Source organism: Anabrus simplex, chromosome 13 (genome assembly GCF_040414725.1).
Source record: "Anabrus simplex isolate iqAnaSimp1 chromosome 13, ASM4041472v1, whole genome shotgun sequence".
Taxonomy (NCBI): Eukaryota; Metazoa; Arthropoda; class Insecta; order Orthoptera; family Tettigoniidae; genus Anabrus; species Anabrus simplex.
In genome coordinates, this window is record NC_090277.1 from 98,231,523 (window position 1) to 98,248,574 (window position 17,052).

The following is a 17,052-nucleotide window of genomic DNA, read 5'->3' on the forward strand; positions in this document are numbered from 1 at the left end:
CCATCTAGCGGAGAAATTTTGTCGCAGCGTAGTCGCAAAAAGGCTCGCATAGAGCAGGCAGTATAGGAGGATCGAGACGGCGGTGCTCTGAGTACAGAAGCCTAGCACCAAATCAACAGTTCTCGCCGGCCCAATTAAAGATCAATAAAATCGAAGCTGCTAAATCGCGAACAAAATAAAACTCTGCCGTGTAGCCTAAACGTCACAAAGACCCAATAAACGGGTTTATGATATAAAAAGCGAAGTTTATGTAAATAAAGAATACACAGGAAAAAAAGTATCTGTCATGTCTCCGGTGTGTGTGTGAGAGAGAGAGCTTAGGGGAGGCATAGGTCTAGCAAGGAAAAGAAGTGACAACTTGTAAGAATCCAATTAGTACTCCTTCTCATTATACATACAGCTGTTAACGATGAGTAAAAAATGTTCTTTTAACGAAACAGTTTTCACGTCTTGTCAAAACCGAATTCCACTAAAAACATTTCTGATAGTTCATCGTGTTACCTGATATTTACTTAACTATCTCTAGATACAAAGTTACCAATCACGCTAGTACTTATTCACACTATTGCAAAGAGGATAACTCCCCACGTGCTAAGCAACAGATGTTCCTTCAAAACATAACAATTTGACGTAACAGATGATGTAATCCTTTTTATCAGACGCCACACAGCGTCCAAGTCGCGAACTATTACACTAGAAACGAGCCTCATCCACGCATGCTTGGAGTAAAACGAAGCATAAAAACAGTGTGCAGCTGGAACGAGGATACCAGTTGTGAACCGAACGAAAATCAGGAAACAACCATGTGCACTGAAGCAGAAATGGCAAATTACCTTGAGGTGGCGGAGGAGATAGCTCGAGAAGCTGGTAAAGTAAGTGAACAGTTTACCTAATGCTTAAGAACTATTCATCAAACGAAGGTGTAATGTAGTGTAAGGAAACATTGTATAGAAACTGTCTCTGAGAGTGCAGCGCTTTGCTTATAACCTAAAATTTGAACTGTCATGTCAGTATACACAGGTTATATTTTCGGCTCGGAGAGTCTTATCCAAGGTATCTAATTCGGGCTCTATATTCCTATCCTTCTGACGAAGAAGCTAGCTTGTAGTTGTGATATTGTGATCATAGCCAATGGATGTCCAGTTTTATCCACAGGGACTTATCTTTTCACTCCCAAAATACCACATGCATAGGCCGGGAAACGAACCCCGCCTTGGTGAGACACCAGTGGCAACGCCCCTTCATTGTCTTCTGAAGAGAGTAATGATTTTCTTGTCTTCCCAGAAAACAGACATGTGAATGAAGATACTCATTTCCTAATTTAAGTTTAATCTAGACTCGGTTCCTTAGCTAAATAGCGTCGAGACCTTCGGTTCAGAGTGCCCCCAACACGATTCCCGGTCGGGTTGGGGATTTTTACCGCGTCCTACTAATTCCTCCTCGTACTTGGAAACAGGGTGCTAAATGTTTTATCTCAATACAGTTTTATATATATATACACACAAAACATTACTACTGAAACACACAATTTCTCTAACAGGATGGGCGTCAGGAAGGGCATCCCGTCGTGTCCATATGGGCGACATAGTTGGCACTCGCGGCCCCAACAAGATGTAGGAAAAGCTTCGGAAAAGATGGTGATGATTTACGTATACTTTTCCGGTTATAATAATAATGTATTAGTCTGTCTGAAAGTACACAGGCAAGAGGCCCAATACAGTACCTTTGTAACACACCAATACTTACAATACACATGTAAGTAAAATAAATAAAAAATAATGAAAGTAAAGACAAGATGATACGAAGAAGAATGCATATATAGAGAAAATAACGACGAAGTACATCCAGGATGTTTCCATACTATGAAAATGCGGGAATTAAAATGATTTAACTAAAGTAAAAAGTGATTGCAATGATAAATACCTTAAGGAGCTCCGATTTCTTTTTTTTAAAGAGTATTATGTATAATTTATAAATTGTCCGACTCATTCTTCTGGCCCGGGGACTGGGTGTTTGTGTTTGTCTCAACACTTTCCTCTTCATATTCAAACAACCCACTGCACTACCAACCCCCACAGTAATTACTTCCCTCAGGAAGGGCATCCGACCGTAAAACATGGCCAAATCCACACACGCGCTACACAGTTCGCACCTACGACCCCACAGATGTGTCCAGCTCCATGGCTAAATGGTTAGCGTGCTGGCCTTTTGGTCGCAGGGGTCCCGGGTTCGATTCCCAGCAGGGTCAGGAATTTTAACCATCATGGGTTATTTCGCTGGCACGGGGGCTGGGTGTATGTGTTGTATTCATCATCATTTCATCCTCATCACGACGCGCAGGTCGCCTGTGGGCGTCAAATCAAAAGACCTGCACCTGGCAAGCCGAACATGTCCTCGGACACTCCCGGCACTAAAAGCCATTTCATTTTTATACCCCGCAGATGGAACACATGCCGTTAAATATGTATTGAGTGTGTGATTCTGAAAATAAATCTATTTCTGCAACAAATGTGTTGTAAAAACGTAGCATTTTAATAAATAGTGAGTTTAAGTGATGAGTGATAAGATGTTCTGGATTGAACGTGAAATACTGTGTTCTTGCGAGCTCTTAACTTGTAGAACATTAAAGGAGGTAAAATGCAACAGTCCTGCGGAATCAAATTTATTGTTCACAATTGTTTAACGTTTTTAAAGAAATAATAGTTCTGGTACGACGCATCGACGTGAGGTTTAAATTACTTCTTTCGCGTTGATATATCAAAAGGGTTAATAATAATAATAATAATAATAATAATAATAATAATAATAATAATAATAATAATATAGCCTTGCCTACTGTGTACAGGCATTTTGATCTAACGCCATATAGACTGCCTGCGCGACAATTTTAACGTTCCGTTTTACTCTACCAAATGGCAGAGTAAACTAGGTCTCTTTTGGGGCGATCTATGGCCGAGTATTAATTCATTTCGTCGCCTACACTTCAAATATGTCACCAGAAATCTTTAACATGTCGACATCGAACAAAATGGGAGTGTCGAACAGACTTCTTTCCTCCCATCAAAAATCCGACTACTTCTCATGGATTTGAACCCACGATCTTGGGATCCGGAGGCCGGCGGTCTACCACTGACCAGTTAACAGATGTCGAATGTGACGGACTTCTAAAAAATTACTGACAAAAAATGAAGTACCTATGTCGACACTCGAAAAAGTGATGAAAATTAAATTCAATGTCAACAAAACCTGTGACAGTTAACGGCAACTACATAAAAGGTCTATATTTACTGAGCTGGTGGTGATGATTATTGTTTTAAGAGGAGGTACAACTAGGCAACCATCCTCTTCGAAAAATGAAAGTATCGGCCAAAGAAAGAAAAGGGCCACGAAGGGCGTGAAAATGAAGGACTCCTTAAGATTCGCAAACCTAATACCATCGGGGTCGAAAAAGAATAAGAGTTGACCAAGAGATGCCGGATAGCATAGATGAAAGTGAGAAAGCTAACAAAGTAAGTGGAAGCAATGCCAGGACTCGGTCGCCAACCCACGCTATCAAGTTAAGAACTTCTGGGGCCTCATTCAGCCAAGTCTTACGACAGACAGGGGATATCGTGGGTGTTACTCTACCACCACCCCATCCCACTTACAGTGGGAAGTCTGACGGACAGTATAATCATTTAGTAAAACTAGTACTTTTGCACAATAATTTACAAAATGCTACTACATTTTAGTAATAGTTTACTTAAGTTCTAGTACTTTTGAGCAATCATTCACTAAATAATAATTTTATCAAAAATTTACTGAATATATGAACTTTTTATCAATAATTTACTAAAATTCTTGTAGTTTTCAGGAATTTCTACATTTCATCAATAGGCCTAATTTACAAAATAATCGCACGTTTCTAAAACAATTTACTAAATTCTCGTCCTTTTCTACAGTAATTTACTAAATACTACTATTTTTAGCAAAAAGTTTACTGAGTTTTTGCACTTTTTAAAAGTAATTCACAATATTATTGTGTTTTTCAGCAATATTTAAAAAAAGGAATGATCATAAAATTGAAATTTTAAAAAATGACTGACAGTATAACAGAAACTACCATAAAACTCAAATTTAAAAGAATATCTCTATGTCTACACATATGGACAAACCCTGGTCCAATAATCCATTTTCCTATGAATGACTCCAAATCGCCAACCGTTTCTACCTTCGTACTTAACACGATAGGCGTTTCTGATACTATATCTACACAAATTTTCTAAACCCCTTATCTGCCACTGAAAAAGTGAAGCAACCAAAGAATTTGTAATATATTATCAACGCGGTCAACTTTCAAGGAAGTACTAATTTAGGAGTTGGCAAATTGTTTAGTCTTCCTCTTTGACTTTTCAATTGATAACGTAACTGCCATTATATCTCTGTTCGTGCTATTTCAACATCTACCGAACCGTTTAAAATAGAACACCCGAGTCTCAGAATCAGTTCGAATTTACAGTATTCTGATTTGAAATTCCACTCAGTATATTTTATGTTCTATCTTTAAAAGGGTTGATACATGCAAGCACAAAACACAGAAATGTTTGCACTATCCTAGGCATAGCCTACTATCAAAAGCATTATATAAAATGGGTCAGTTTCTGAGAGAGATTCCTCATTCACTTAGGAGGAAGGCACAATTTTAGGTTGAAAGCTATTCCTATTCACTTTGCTCCTTAACTTACCGAAGCAAGCAATAAGCGAAACTTCGACAATCGTTGAGAATATTTAACAATTGTTGCAAAGAATCATGCTTGAGTTCAAAGAGAACGTTCAAAGAGCCCCATCCGACTGGGGGGCAGGAAATGAATTTATTTATTTAATTAATTAATTAATTAATTTAGGTATTTATTTACCACCGAGCTCGATAGCTGCAGTCGCTTGAGTGCGGCCAGTATCCAGTAATCGGGAGATAGTGGGTTCGAGCCCCACTGTCGGCAGCCCTGAAGATGGTTTTCCGTGGTTTCCCCATTTTCACATCAGGCAAATGCCGGGGCTGCACCTTAATTAAGGCCACGGCCGCATCCTTCCACTTCCTAGGCCTTTCCTCTCCCATCGTCGCCACAAGACCTATCTGTGTCGGTGCGACGTAAAACAAATAGCCAATATATATATATATATATATATATATATATATATATATATATATATATTTACCGAGCGTAGTGCCCGCGCGTATTAACGAGGTACGGCTACGAAGCCAAGCACTGCATGCGGAAGACGAGTGGGTTCGAACCCCACCGTCGGCTGTCCTGAGAATGGTTTTCTGAATTTTCCATTTTCACTTCTAGGCAAAAGCCAGAACAATTTCTATTATTCATAAGCCACAGTTGATTCCTTCCACCTCCTCACCCAATTCCATTCGCCATCATTCCTTTCATCTTTTTTAGCGGCTCAGCGAGGTTGGCGTCAGGAAGGGCATCCGGCCGTAAAACATGCCGTTTAAAAAGCATCTCACCTCATTATTAATATTTATTTAGCGTATGGCTGTCATTGCCGGGGGTGTCCGAAGACATATTCGGCTCGCCTGGTACAGGTCTTTCTATTTGACACCCACGAGCGACCTGCGCTTCTGGGTGTAAGATGATGGTGGTGGTGATAATGATGCTGGGAGAGGGTGAAACACGGTGTCGCCACATAGCCTACTCCTGTCGAATAAAACCAAGGGGTCTGCTCAAGGCTTAACGTTTCATTCGATAGACGAATCACAATCAACACAGTCATATACCTTCACTTCGTATGAATAATAATAATAATTATTATTATTATTATTATTATTATTATTATTATTATTATTATTATTATTATTATTATTATTATTATAATCCGACACATTGGTTGAATGGTCAGCGTTGAGGCCTTCGATTCAGAGGGTCCCGGGTTCCCGGCCGGGTCGGGGATTTTAATCGCCTTTGATTAATTCTTCTGGCCCGGAGACTGGGTGTCTGTGTTTGTCTCAACACTTTCCTCTTCATACTCAGACAACACACTACAATACACTACAATACCAATCTCCGCAGAAACACGCAATAGTGATTACATCCCACCATCTAGGGTTGCGTCAAGAAGGACATCCGGCCGTAAAACAGGACCAAATCCACGTGGGACACAATTCGCACCTGCGACCGCACAGGTGTGGGAAAAGCGGTAGAATAATAATAATAATAATAATAATAATAATTACAATAACATTATTTGTTTTACGTCGCACCGACACAGATAGGTCTTATGGCGACGATGGTATAGGAAAGCCCTAGGAATGGAAATGAAGCGGCCGTGGCCTTAATTAAGGTACAGCCCTAGCATTTGCCTGGTGTGGAAATGGGAAACCACGGAAAACCATCTTCAGGGGGGCCGACAATGGGTTCGAACCCACTATCTCCCGGATGCAAGCTCACAACTAAGCGCTCCGAACTGCACGGCCAACTCGCCCGTAATCTACTGATTAAAAATTGTATACCACCACCTACTATCCAACATTATGACATAATTTTTCCACCAACGGGATTCGAACCCGCTAACCACGGTGTCAGACCATACGCCTTAACGACCATGGCCACCAGGCGGGCTGGGCAGAAAATCATTTCCTGATAATCTGTTGGTCTCGTTAAGCGATTTAAGGACCGACGCTATCCCTCAAGACTGAATAAAGACGTGATCCAAACAGCTGCGAAACAACTCGGCTTCCCAATTCTAGCACTGAACTCGTAAGCAAGAACCTAATACTGATAAACGTTTAATGGACAGAATTCGACGACAAAGGAGTTGTGTAGTTCCACGGAAAGGACAACGGGGAAGAAGTTATCTGAGTAATGAACACTACAGAACACCAATTAATTGAAGGTGTTGGAAAAAATGTTTATCATGCCATGTTATGCAGAGGAAAAGCATGGAAGAACGCGTGGCTTGGGGATGAAATGAACAGAAAGCAATTTTAAAAACCTATAGAAAAATGTAAACTTTCAAAAACGACCGTTTTAAGGAAGATCACATCATCTAATGATAAAGGTCTTCACAACAAATGCTGATATTTTAATATTTCTCTTCCACTCTACCATAAACAATAAACAGTGCAAACATGTTTCAAGTACAATATCTCCTCAGAAATTACATAAAAAGTGCATTAATAATTAATTCTAGCATACAAGATGTTCGGCAATGAACTGAGTAATACATTACAATGTAAAAAAGCAATCTTTGTTTTGTTTTTTTTGTTTTTTTTTTTACTAGTTGCTTTACGTCGCACCGACGAAGATAGATCTAATGGTAACGATGGGATAGGGAAGGGCTAGGAGTAGGAAGAAAGCGATCGTGGCCTTAATTAAGGTACGGCCTGGTGTGAAAATGGGAAACCATCTTCAGGGCTGCCAAGAATGGGGTTCGAACCCACTATCTTCCGAATGTATGCAATTCGATATTATTTATGTTCGTATAATGGTGCCATGTTTTTACTAGCTCGAATTCTTCTAGATTTCGTTGACTTTTCGCATTTTACTACTTATTCGTGTGTGACATTAAGGTTTTGATTCGTATTCCTTTCGTCAGTAACATTTCTGATATGGAGCACACCTACACCTCTCCAATGTGTTCTATCGACTGAACTATATCGGCTACCAGTCAAGCAGACGGTACACAGTATTATTCGCTCTGAAAGCGCAATCAAGCATTTCCATAACATAGTTCTGGCGAACCAGCCTGTGCTATGATCAGATAATTGCTAAGGAACGAAAGGGAAAAAGAAACTTTATTCATAATAGAGACAAGGTCAGTAAAGTGACTAAGCAGTCCCGCTCCAACATGAAATTCCTTTCCACTCTCCACATCAAGGCTGCAAACTGGCATGGAGAAACTACAGTGACTATATGAGATATTACCTCACACCTAAAGAAAAATAATGGGGCATGCCTCACCGAAAGCAAAAACCCCCAATAAACATAAATTTTGTGTCAACAGACGTTCTGCAATGAAAATAATAATTCCAGTAAAGGCATCGAATAGTGCGCTGCTCCTGTTTTTATGGCAAGTGGCGAGAGTAAAATTTCAATAACAGTGAACAACTAAAACAATTCTATGATTATGTTATTATTTGCTGTAATAATGCAACAACAAAGGAAGAAGTGGAGTCATCGTCATCATCGTGTGTTTAGGATTTGAGCAGATTAGATCTTTTGCATTTTAAACGTTCAAATCATTTACTACCTCAAAAATAACACGCGCGAAGAAAAAAATTTTGAGAGGAAGAATATTTTGTGTTAGATTATTGCAAATATGGATATGATTTCGCCTTTTCGTGTTAATACTTTTTGGCATTAAATATTTCTTTTTACCTCGATAATCCAAGATGAAATAAACTTCTCTTCAGTACACACCATGTGTCTTTACAGCTAACATGCAAAACTAAATATGATAATCAGCAGGAGGAGCCAAAACGTTAAGGTGTAAGAATTTCTTTCCTTAAATTGCCATTAATCTCTTCTTTTCAATATACTTTATTATGTTTTCTCCATAACAAAGCATACAATAAAATTGGTTTAAGATAGCACTGGAGGAACTAAGTCTAAGTAGGCAAGGTATGAAATTATATTTTTATACTACAATAAAAACAGATGCCTTTGCTGGCGAGATGTAGTGTTTACAGTGCACTGTCTTCTGGTATGGGCTATATCAAATTTGTTACTTTCATTGACCTGTCTCAGTCTCATCCTTGGCTTTGACAATATGAAAGTGACTGGTGGTGGTGGTGGTGATTATTGTTTTAAGAGGAAGTACAACTAGGCAACCATCCTCTATATAACACTAATCAGAGAGAAAAATAGAAGGGATCCAACACTTCGAAAAATGAAGATATCGGTCATAGAAAGAAAAGGGCCACGAATGGCGTGAAAATGAAAGACTCCCTAGCCCTCGCAAACCTAATAGCGTCGGGGTCGAAAAAGAACAAGAGTTGACCAAGGGAGGTCGGATAGGATAGATGAAAGTGAGGAGCCTGGCACAAGTACGTGGAAGCAATGCCAGGACCCAGCTGAGGACCCCGTGGTCGCCAACCCACGCTCCAAAGTTCAGAGTCCCTGGGGCTATGAAAGTGACTGAGGTATGAGTGATGCTAGTAAATACCATTCCTTATGCAGCCAGTCCCTGTTATGATTTGTGTGAAAATATTGCTCATAGGGTCGGTTGGTGCATGCATTTCAGTGGGCTTGGCAGACTGATATGTAATAGCAACGGCTGGCTCGGTGAGGAAAGCAACGGGAAACTACCTCACTCCTCATTTCTCTAGTACGCCTCTTCAGTGACGCCTAGGCTTTTTATGACAGCTGCTGGCGGAGCTGCAGAGGATCAAACCAGCCTTCTGGCTGAATACCCAACATGCATACATACATACATACACACACAATAAAGACAAAACAGTTAAAACTAAAAAAGAGCAAAATAACAAGGTTAAATTTTTATTTTTACTGAAGTGGGTCTCTTAAATGCCAATCGACTGCGATGGCGCATACTTGCCAACTTTACAAAAACAAAAATCAGGAGATTTAAATATGAAAATCAGGAAGAATCGGGAGGAATCAGGAGATACAATTGGTCAAAACTGCGTATTCTATATGCCTTGCGCAATACAGGAGTACTTATATTATAACACTTATTGTCTCAAAGCATGACTGTTGCCAAAAGAGACTACAGGGCTAAAAATTACACATCTCTATTATCTCACAGGAAGTATGCGAGTGAGATGATCGGTCTCTGATATATATTGCATCACGCGCCCGCGCTATTATACGAAGCACAATGCTTATTTTTATCAAGTAATAAATAAAAATTCTCCCCAATTGTCTCTAAATGACTCCTAAAATCTCTAGAAAAATCACTAGTGGCTATCTTTGAAATTCTGTCACCAATTTTCAAAGAAGAAGAAAGAAACTCCAAATCTAGCGACTAGTCTCTAGAGTTGACTAGACTGACGTGAACGAACACGATACATAGCGCGCGAGAACGAGAGATTGACAATAGAAATACGCTTCGCGATATACAGGTTTCAATCAAAAACATCGCACATCCGCGCGCATTTCTCCTATTAACACACGTCGATATTTCATTTGAAAGCTGTCAATGAGCGAAGGATTTCCGACAAAGCTGAAATGGTAGAATTTGAAAACAAATGTTTGAAGTTCACCAAAAAATAAGCTAAAATCGGGAGAAATAATAGAATAATAAGGAGACGGGAAAAACTGTCGAAAATCGGGAGTCTCCCGTCTAAATCGGGAACGTTGACAGGTATGCGATGGGATATGACCTAGTAACCTTGATCATAACAGACGAGCACCTAACCAATTACGCCCCGCAGCCGGTCACATTCTCTGTTACTTTATTACATATTTTATGGTTATTGGCAAAAAGATATTCTGAACATCGCTGGAGTTCACTAGTTGAGGACCTACCAAAAGCGTTCCAGCTGGAAGGAACTTAGGAAGAATTACCTGGACAAGACTCTAAAAGGCCACATCATTTTAATAGAACAGGCTGATTATGATTATAAGAAAAGGGCAGTTTATTACATGATATAAAATATGAATTACAATATGCTGATTACCTCAGAAGGAGATATTGTACGACCATTTTTACGGAAGGTCTGTCAGGAATGATGTAAGAAAAATATGGGAAAAGGAGAGAGAATGCTGAATTTAACGAGGACTCCGTGGTCATAAAGGTACGGCCCACTATATAAGAGTGGGGAACAGAAATATATTTCGCGTTATAGGCTATACCAACTCGATTAGTAAATTGAATGTAAAATGTAATTTAAAATGTAATTTTCTTAAGGTTTTCGGATCATTTTACGGAATTTTTAACGTCATTTTATACATAATTTTGTAAACATTTTCAGGTCAACAAAATCCTGACCCTGGTTACTAACAAAATCTAGCCCGCCTGGTGGCCATGATCGTTAAGGCGTCAAGTCCATATGGTCCGACACCAGTGGCGTATACTGAGTTCAAGACGTGGGCTACCACTAGACTTAGGTTACCCCTTTTCGATAGTTGGTTTAGTAAGTCTTCAGCGTTTTGAGTTGCAGCCAATAGCCAACAGAGAAGTCTGCTGTACTGTCAAGGCTGCTTCACAAGCTACTGCCCTGGCCTCTGCCATTGCCAATACTCAACACCTGATCAGTGGAGATAGTAGCCTAAGGTTTAGCAAATTAAAGTCGGGCTTTGGGGCTAAATGGATAGAATGCTTGTCTTTGGTCCGATAGCCCCGGTTCAATTTTCATAATCAACCCCCTCATACTGTTAATTCTCTTGGACTGGGGACTGGGGTTTATGATGTCTTCGCCTTCATTTTATCCTCATTAGGTCAACACAAAGCCTATACAGATGCCATGCACCATTATTATTATTATTACATGAAATAAACATATAGAATTTTATAGCGGGCGTACCCATCGTTCACTGGTTAATTAGCTTCTTCGGGATGTCAGTGATGGTGTCCAACCCATGATCACGGGTATCGATTCCAACCAACAAAGGAGAACACTAAACCTAACAGAATGCATTACATTTTAGCAGATCTACCTATAAGAAGGAAACTATATTACTCGTATAACAGCAGCCCTGCAGTGACTTCCTACATGAATGTAGAATTAAACGGGAGTGAAATACCAGCACTCTGTTATCTGTAAGTATGAGGTGAGGAAGTATATACGATGAGTAACGCATGGTTGATAGCAGTGGCGATCTGGCGGAAGGAAGCCTAGCATAGCTATAAGACTATTTACCCCGGCCCCAGCACCTATCGGACATACGTCAGCAAACCGCTTGAGGTGGACCGACGGGAGTGTGACGAGTGTCTAGGCTGCAATATCAGTCTCCGAAGCCTTGTTCTGTGAAATACGTGCGACGTTTTTTCTCACTGCTTTCAAGTTTTGTAAATGGAACAATCTGTCAGATGCTTACATTAGAATATGATTTAGACTTCCATCATTCTGAATTGAGGTTTGGGCTTCACCGATAGCCTTGGTAGCCCTCAGTATACGCCACTGTCCGACACCGTGGTTAGCCAGTTCGAGTCCAGTTGGTTGAAAACATTTTCAGTCAAAGTTGGCCAGCAGGATACGAGAGATGGCGGTATACAATTTATAATCTCTATATTGCGTGTCAAAAGCCAGGATTCTATCCCAAACCTCTCCGCAGTGCTCATACAGAGTGACAATGATGCTGTTGATGGTGATTCGTCCTCGCTAATTGAGTCGGCTCAACGAAAAGTTTTGAAAATCAGAAGTATTCGTAGCATTTATCCAAATAAGTAATTATTATAACTAACGAAATATAATTAAGATAATAGACTGACTGAAGGTTTAAATCACTTCACGTGCCTCACCCACTGTCTAAACCAGGCATCGCCAATCGAGAGCGAAATGCCTTCGGAGCCAGTTTGCTCCCCGCTCTCGAGGAACGGGAGCAGCTTCGCGAGCAAGTAAGGGAAGAAGATGGGGAAGTGCATGACGTAGTACGTACTGCAGGTCAGTGGCACACAGGTATAGCACATCTTTCTCGACAGGTTAGATTGCGACACGGTACGCGTGAACTCATGAGAGGTGACTGTTTCCGTCTTTATTCTCACACCACACGACGTTCAAATCTAGTCGGTTAATGTTGCATTTACTATGGAAGAGATTTTGGCACAGCGTAGGCCATCAATGCCAACATGTTTCAAACCTTCCTGGGAAGAAGAGTATTTAATAGTTCAAGAAAATAACACAGCAAAATGTGTAATATGTAATAAAATATGGAATCACATTAAAAAACATTAGAAGAATATAAAGAGTTTTTAATGTCGCTATGAGAGTAGGTTTCACGACATTCGGGCATTAGAAAAGGATCTGCATGTGTTCGCTACCCCCTTCTCAGTGGATGTGCAAACTGTTAGACCAGAACTGCAGCTAGAACTGATTGACTTAAAATGCGATACTCAAATGAAAGATAGGTTTGCAAACACAAAGAGTTTGACTGAATTTTATGTTTGTTTTTCACGGGAGAGATTTCATAGTGTGTACAATTTCAATGCTCATATTGTAAGTATATTCGAATCAACTTGTTTATGTGAACATATGTTTTCATTAATGAAGATTTGTAAATCTATGCACAGAAGTAGGCTCACCGATGAAAACTTGAAATGTGTTTTGCGACTTGCCAGTACGCAAACGAATAGTACCAAACATTGATACAATACTATCTAAACGAGCCCAAGGTCCCGTGAGGGAGGAGTATACCAGTTCCTGTGTTTCATTTGTTGTCATAGTCATAAATGCCATACAAATATTGAAATGTGTGTTCATGAGAGTACAAAGAATATGTACAAATCACATAAATTGTACTTTTTTTCGGTAAATGTACGCGTCCCAAAGGTTCAGTTAATCGTGAAAATGTATTTATTCAGGAAATATTGCACACTGCTGTATATTTCCTTTGTCAACGAATAATTTTCTTGTCCTGTTATACTCCGTAATCTGTGTCCTGTTCGTCTCATATTATCCATGCTGCAAATTATTATTATTATTATTATTATTATTATTATTATTATTATTATTATTATTATTATTATTATATTTCCGAGCGGCAAGTACAGTACCGCCACGGTATTCAACCCGCCTGTCCGATGCTCTCTTGTCACGTGACAAACAGCCGTCCCGAGCGGTGCAACTAACACCGGCTCCCTAAAGAAACTAAACCCCCAGTGACGTCCAAGTTGTGATAACGATGTTGCTTTAGGCTGCTATCAGGGAAACACACGAACGGAAATGCTAATTATACTGCTGTGAATTGACACAGAAATTTACGACTGAACGAACGAAGGAAAACCCAATGGACATATTTTTCCTAAACTATGTCACACTAATCCATTACCCCTACCACAAACTGAGCACGGGAATAGTGGCAGAAATCTTCACAACTTTCAACTCAAATAAAAATTGGCGTTCTCTATGAACTTCAGTATGCCGAATACATTGGAATACCGGTAATTTAAAATTAAGAGATGCTAGATGGAATTATTGAGTAGAGAATAATAATAATAATAATAATAATAATAATAATAATAATAATAATAATAATATAGCCGGGCTGAGTGGCTCAGACGGCTGGGGCGCAGGACTTCTGACCCCACTTTGGTAGGTTCACCAATCCTGGCTCAGTCCGGTGGTACTTGAAGGTGCTCAAATAAGTCAGCCTCGTGTTGATACATTTACTGCCATGTAAAAAAAACTCCAGCTGGACTAAATTCCGGCAGCTCTGAGAAAAGTAAAAATAGTTAGTGGGACGTAAAGCCACCGATTATTAATATTATTATTAATCGTATAGTACCATTTACCGTCTGCAGGACATTTTAATTTGACACCATTTAGGCTGCCTGCATGTCTATTTGTACGTTTCGTTTTGTTTAATTTACCAAGTGGCGGAGAAAGGGGCTTCCTGGCCGAGGCGGTAAAGTCGTGCTAGGTTTGCCCGGAAGGACGTGGGCTCGATTCCCCATCAGGAAGTCGACAAATTTAAGAAACGAGATTTCCACTTCCGGAGGTGCATATGGTCCTAAGGTTCACTCAGCCTACACTAAAAATGAGTACCAGGTTAATCCCTAGGAGCAAAGACGGCCGGGCGTTGAGCTAACCCCTCTACCCCATCCAGTGCCGAGATTACGGATAGTGGAAGCCTTTACCACCCCGCGGTGTAGGGGTAGCGTTCCTGCCTCTTACTCGGAGGACTTTGAAATGGCAGAGAAAGCGGATATCTAATGGGCGATCTGGGGTTGAATTTGTCAGATAAACTTTAAATACGACACTAGAGGATTTTTAATTGCCGCCAGTATATGAAATAAGAGTGCCGAACGGACATTTATTGACCCTTCAAAACTCAGAGTACTGTACTTCTGTCGACTCTGAATTCACGATCTTGGATTCCAGCGATCGACACTACACCACTGATCCACAGACACACACATAACTTGTTCAGTTAGTTCTTGAGGGAAGCAAACGAAGTATGACAAACAGATAAGAGTAGATGTAGGATATAGGTACACATAAATAAAAGAGGTCAGCACAGTATGGGGTGACACGAAACGCTGCCTCTATTTCAAGACTGATGGCCCATAAGCTAGAACAAAATTTAAAATACCAGTTTTTCGTATGGATTTAAGTGGTTAAATTAAGGTGGCCCGAAGTGCTGTATGTGTGTGTCATACAATACACTCTTGTAGGCAATATTTAATTATATAAGGAGCACTCGAATGAGTATTAAGTTTGTTGTCCCAATTTACATTGTGCTGTATTCTGTTAGAGTCTTTATTCTGTTCTTGCACTTTAGCAGATGGTAGCGGTCGCACTTTTCCTTACACAGTGTACAAACACAGTCATCTGTTGGATTGTGGAATTTTGTCTTTGCGCATATTTTGTGGTGGAAGCCATGTATTGCATATCTTGTTATGACATGTCTTTGCTCTTGAAGTTGCTTGGTCCAGTTTCGATCGATCATGGCGTCATTTCCGTAGAATTCGGGGTCTATTTCCGCGCGTTTCTTGAGAAGTTGTTTCTGAAGCTCTTGGAATGGGCCGGTAGATGGCAGTGGTAGATTGAGTCGTAGATCCTCAATGAAGTAAGTTTCCCGTGCCAGTACATAAACAAGTCTGGAGGGTGCCAGTTTAGGCAATATTTAAGGCCCAGTGGCGTGCGATGAACATATTCATTACCCCAGCTGCAAAAAAAAGTTTAAAATATAAACAATCGTAGCCCCACTACACTCTCTAAAGTCAACATTACAATTTTATAAGGCTGCATTTTTCGTGGTAAGGTCTACCTGAGAAAGATCTTTCAAGAATATTTTCAACCACACGCTCGCACATACTTCCAAATTGATATTCACAGCAGTGACGGCACCATCATAACTTAATCTATAGCAGATTTTAAACAATGTACTTACAGTTTCATACGGTGACGCTTCGTGATAGTACAGTCATGGTTTTTTCCAAAAATGCACTGGGACTAACTATTTGTTGTTTACTTAAAAAGCCTAATATAATCTAATCAGCAAAATTTAAATGGTATTTTACCGTCGTTGAAGTTTTATAGTTTCACTCGCATACTGAGTGTACGTGCATCAACGACAAACGAGAGAAAATATTTGTCACGACGTATAACACACGTTATATTCGTGAAGAATGCCACAGAAGTCGCGAAACCTTCACCTATAATCCAGGAGGAACACTGCAAAAATTCACTATATACCACGATCACAGACAACCATTCGCGCTTCTCTGTGTTCATGCTGGGCAACCTAAATATTTTTCTGAGGCTATCGGAACACACACTCTACACCTGCCATCAATGAATTGCTCGAAAAAACGGTATACATGCCGAAACCCAAGACTAAATTATGTTCTTCTATATTACAACTGATTTCATATACTGGCTCTATTTTTATTAGCAAGACGATGTGCAAGTGGCTATACTGTTAAGATGTTGATATTTTTCTTGCAGTCTCTAGTGTGTAGCGCTGAAGACTTCGAGTGTCAAGTATTAAAACTAACATCCCTTACCTAAGCTAGCTGGACTCAAGTGCAGGTGTCACCCAAGCGACCTTAAATTTCACTGGGGGTAGCTCTCTATAGCGCCGGCAAGGAAACCCAGCTCGCTGGAGAAGCTGAACTGCGGTTGTGCGAGCGGATTGTCGAGACACCTGTACTTGGCTTGGCTTAGAGGTTCGCAAATTTTTTAAACATTATAAAAAGCGTTCTAAGTAATAATTAGAAAATGTTAATATATAGTTCTTTACCCCAGCAGCGCTGGGGTAGATGGGGTTCAGTGCACGCCACTGGTTATGCCACTTCGACACTCAAGAGCACACCATGTAAAGCTGGTCGTGACTGAAGCAATGGTTCTTCTAGATGAAAAATGAAAATCTACAACCTGTTTCCAGTCATTCGACCGGATCAGGAATGAAATGAATGAATGAAGCCCCTATCTAGCGGCTA

At 40.1% G+C, this 17,052-nt stretch overlaps 2 protein-coding genes across 3 annotated transcripts in view; one reads left to right on the top strand and one right to left on the bottom strand.

The window, feature by feature from the left end:
• LOC136885007 (ATP-dependent helicase brm) overlaps positions 1-17,052 on the bottom strand; it is a 235,026-nt gene that overhangs the window by 140,490 nt on the left and 77,484 nt on the right. The window lies entirely within an intron of this gene.
• LOC136885008 (inositol monophosphatase 1) overlaps positions 700-17,052 on the top strand; it is an 82,735-nt gene continuing 66,382 nt past the window's right edge. For both annotated transcript variants that reach the window (XM_067157387.2, XM_067157388.2), the window contains exon 1: positions 700-872. In XM_067157387.2, coding sequence (XP_067013488.2) covers positions 717-872 — 156 coding nt within the window. In that variant the 5' untranslated portion in view covers positions 700-716. The remainder of the gene's footprint in view (positions 873-17,052) is intronic.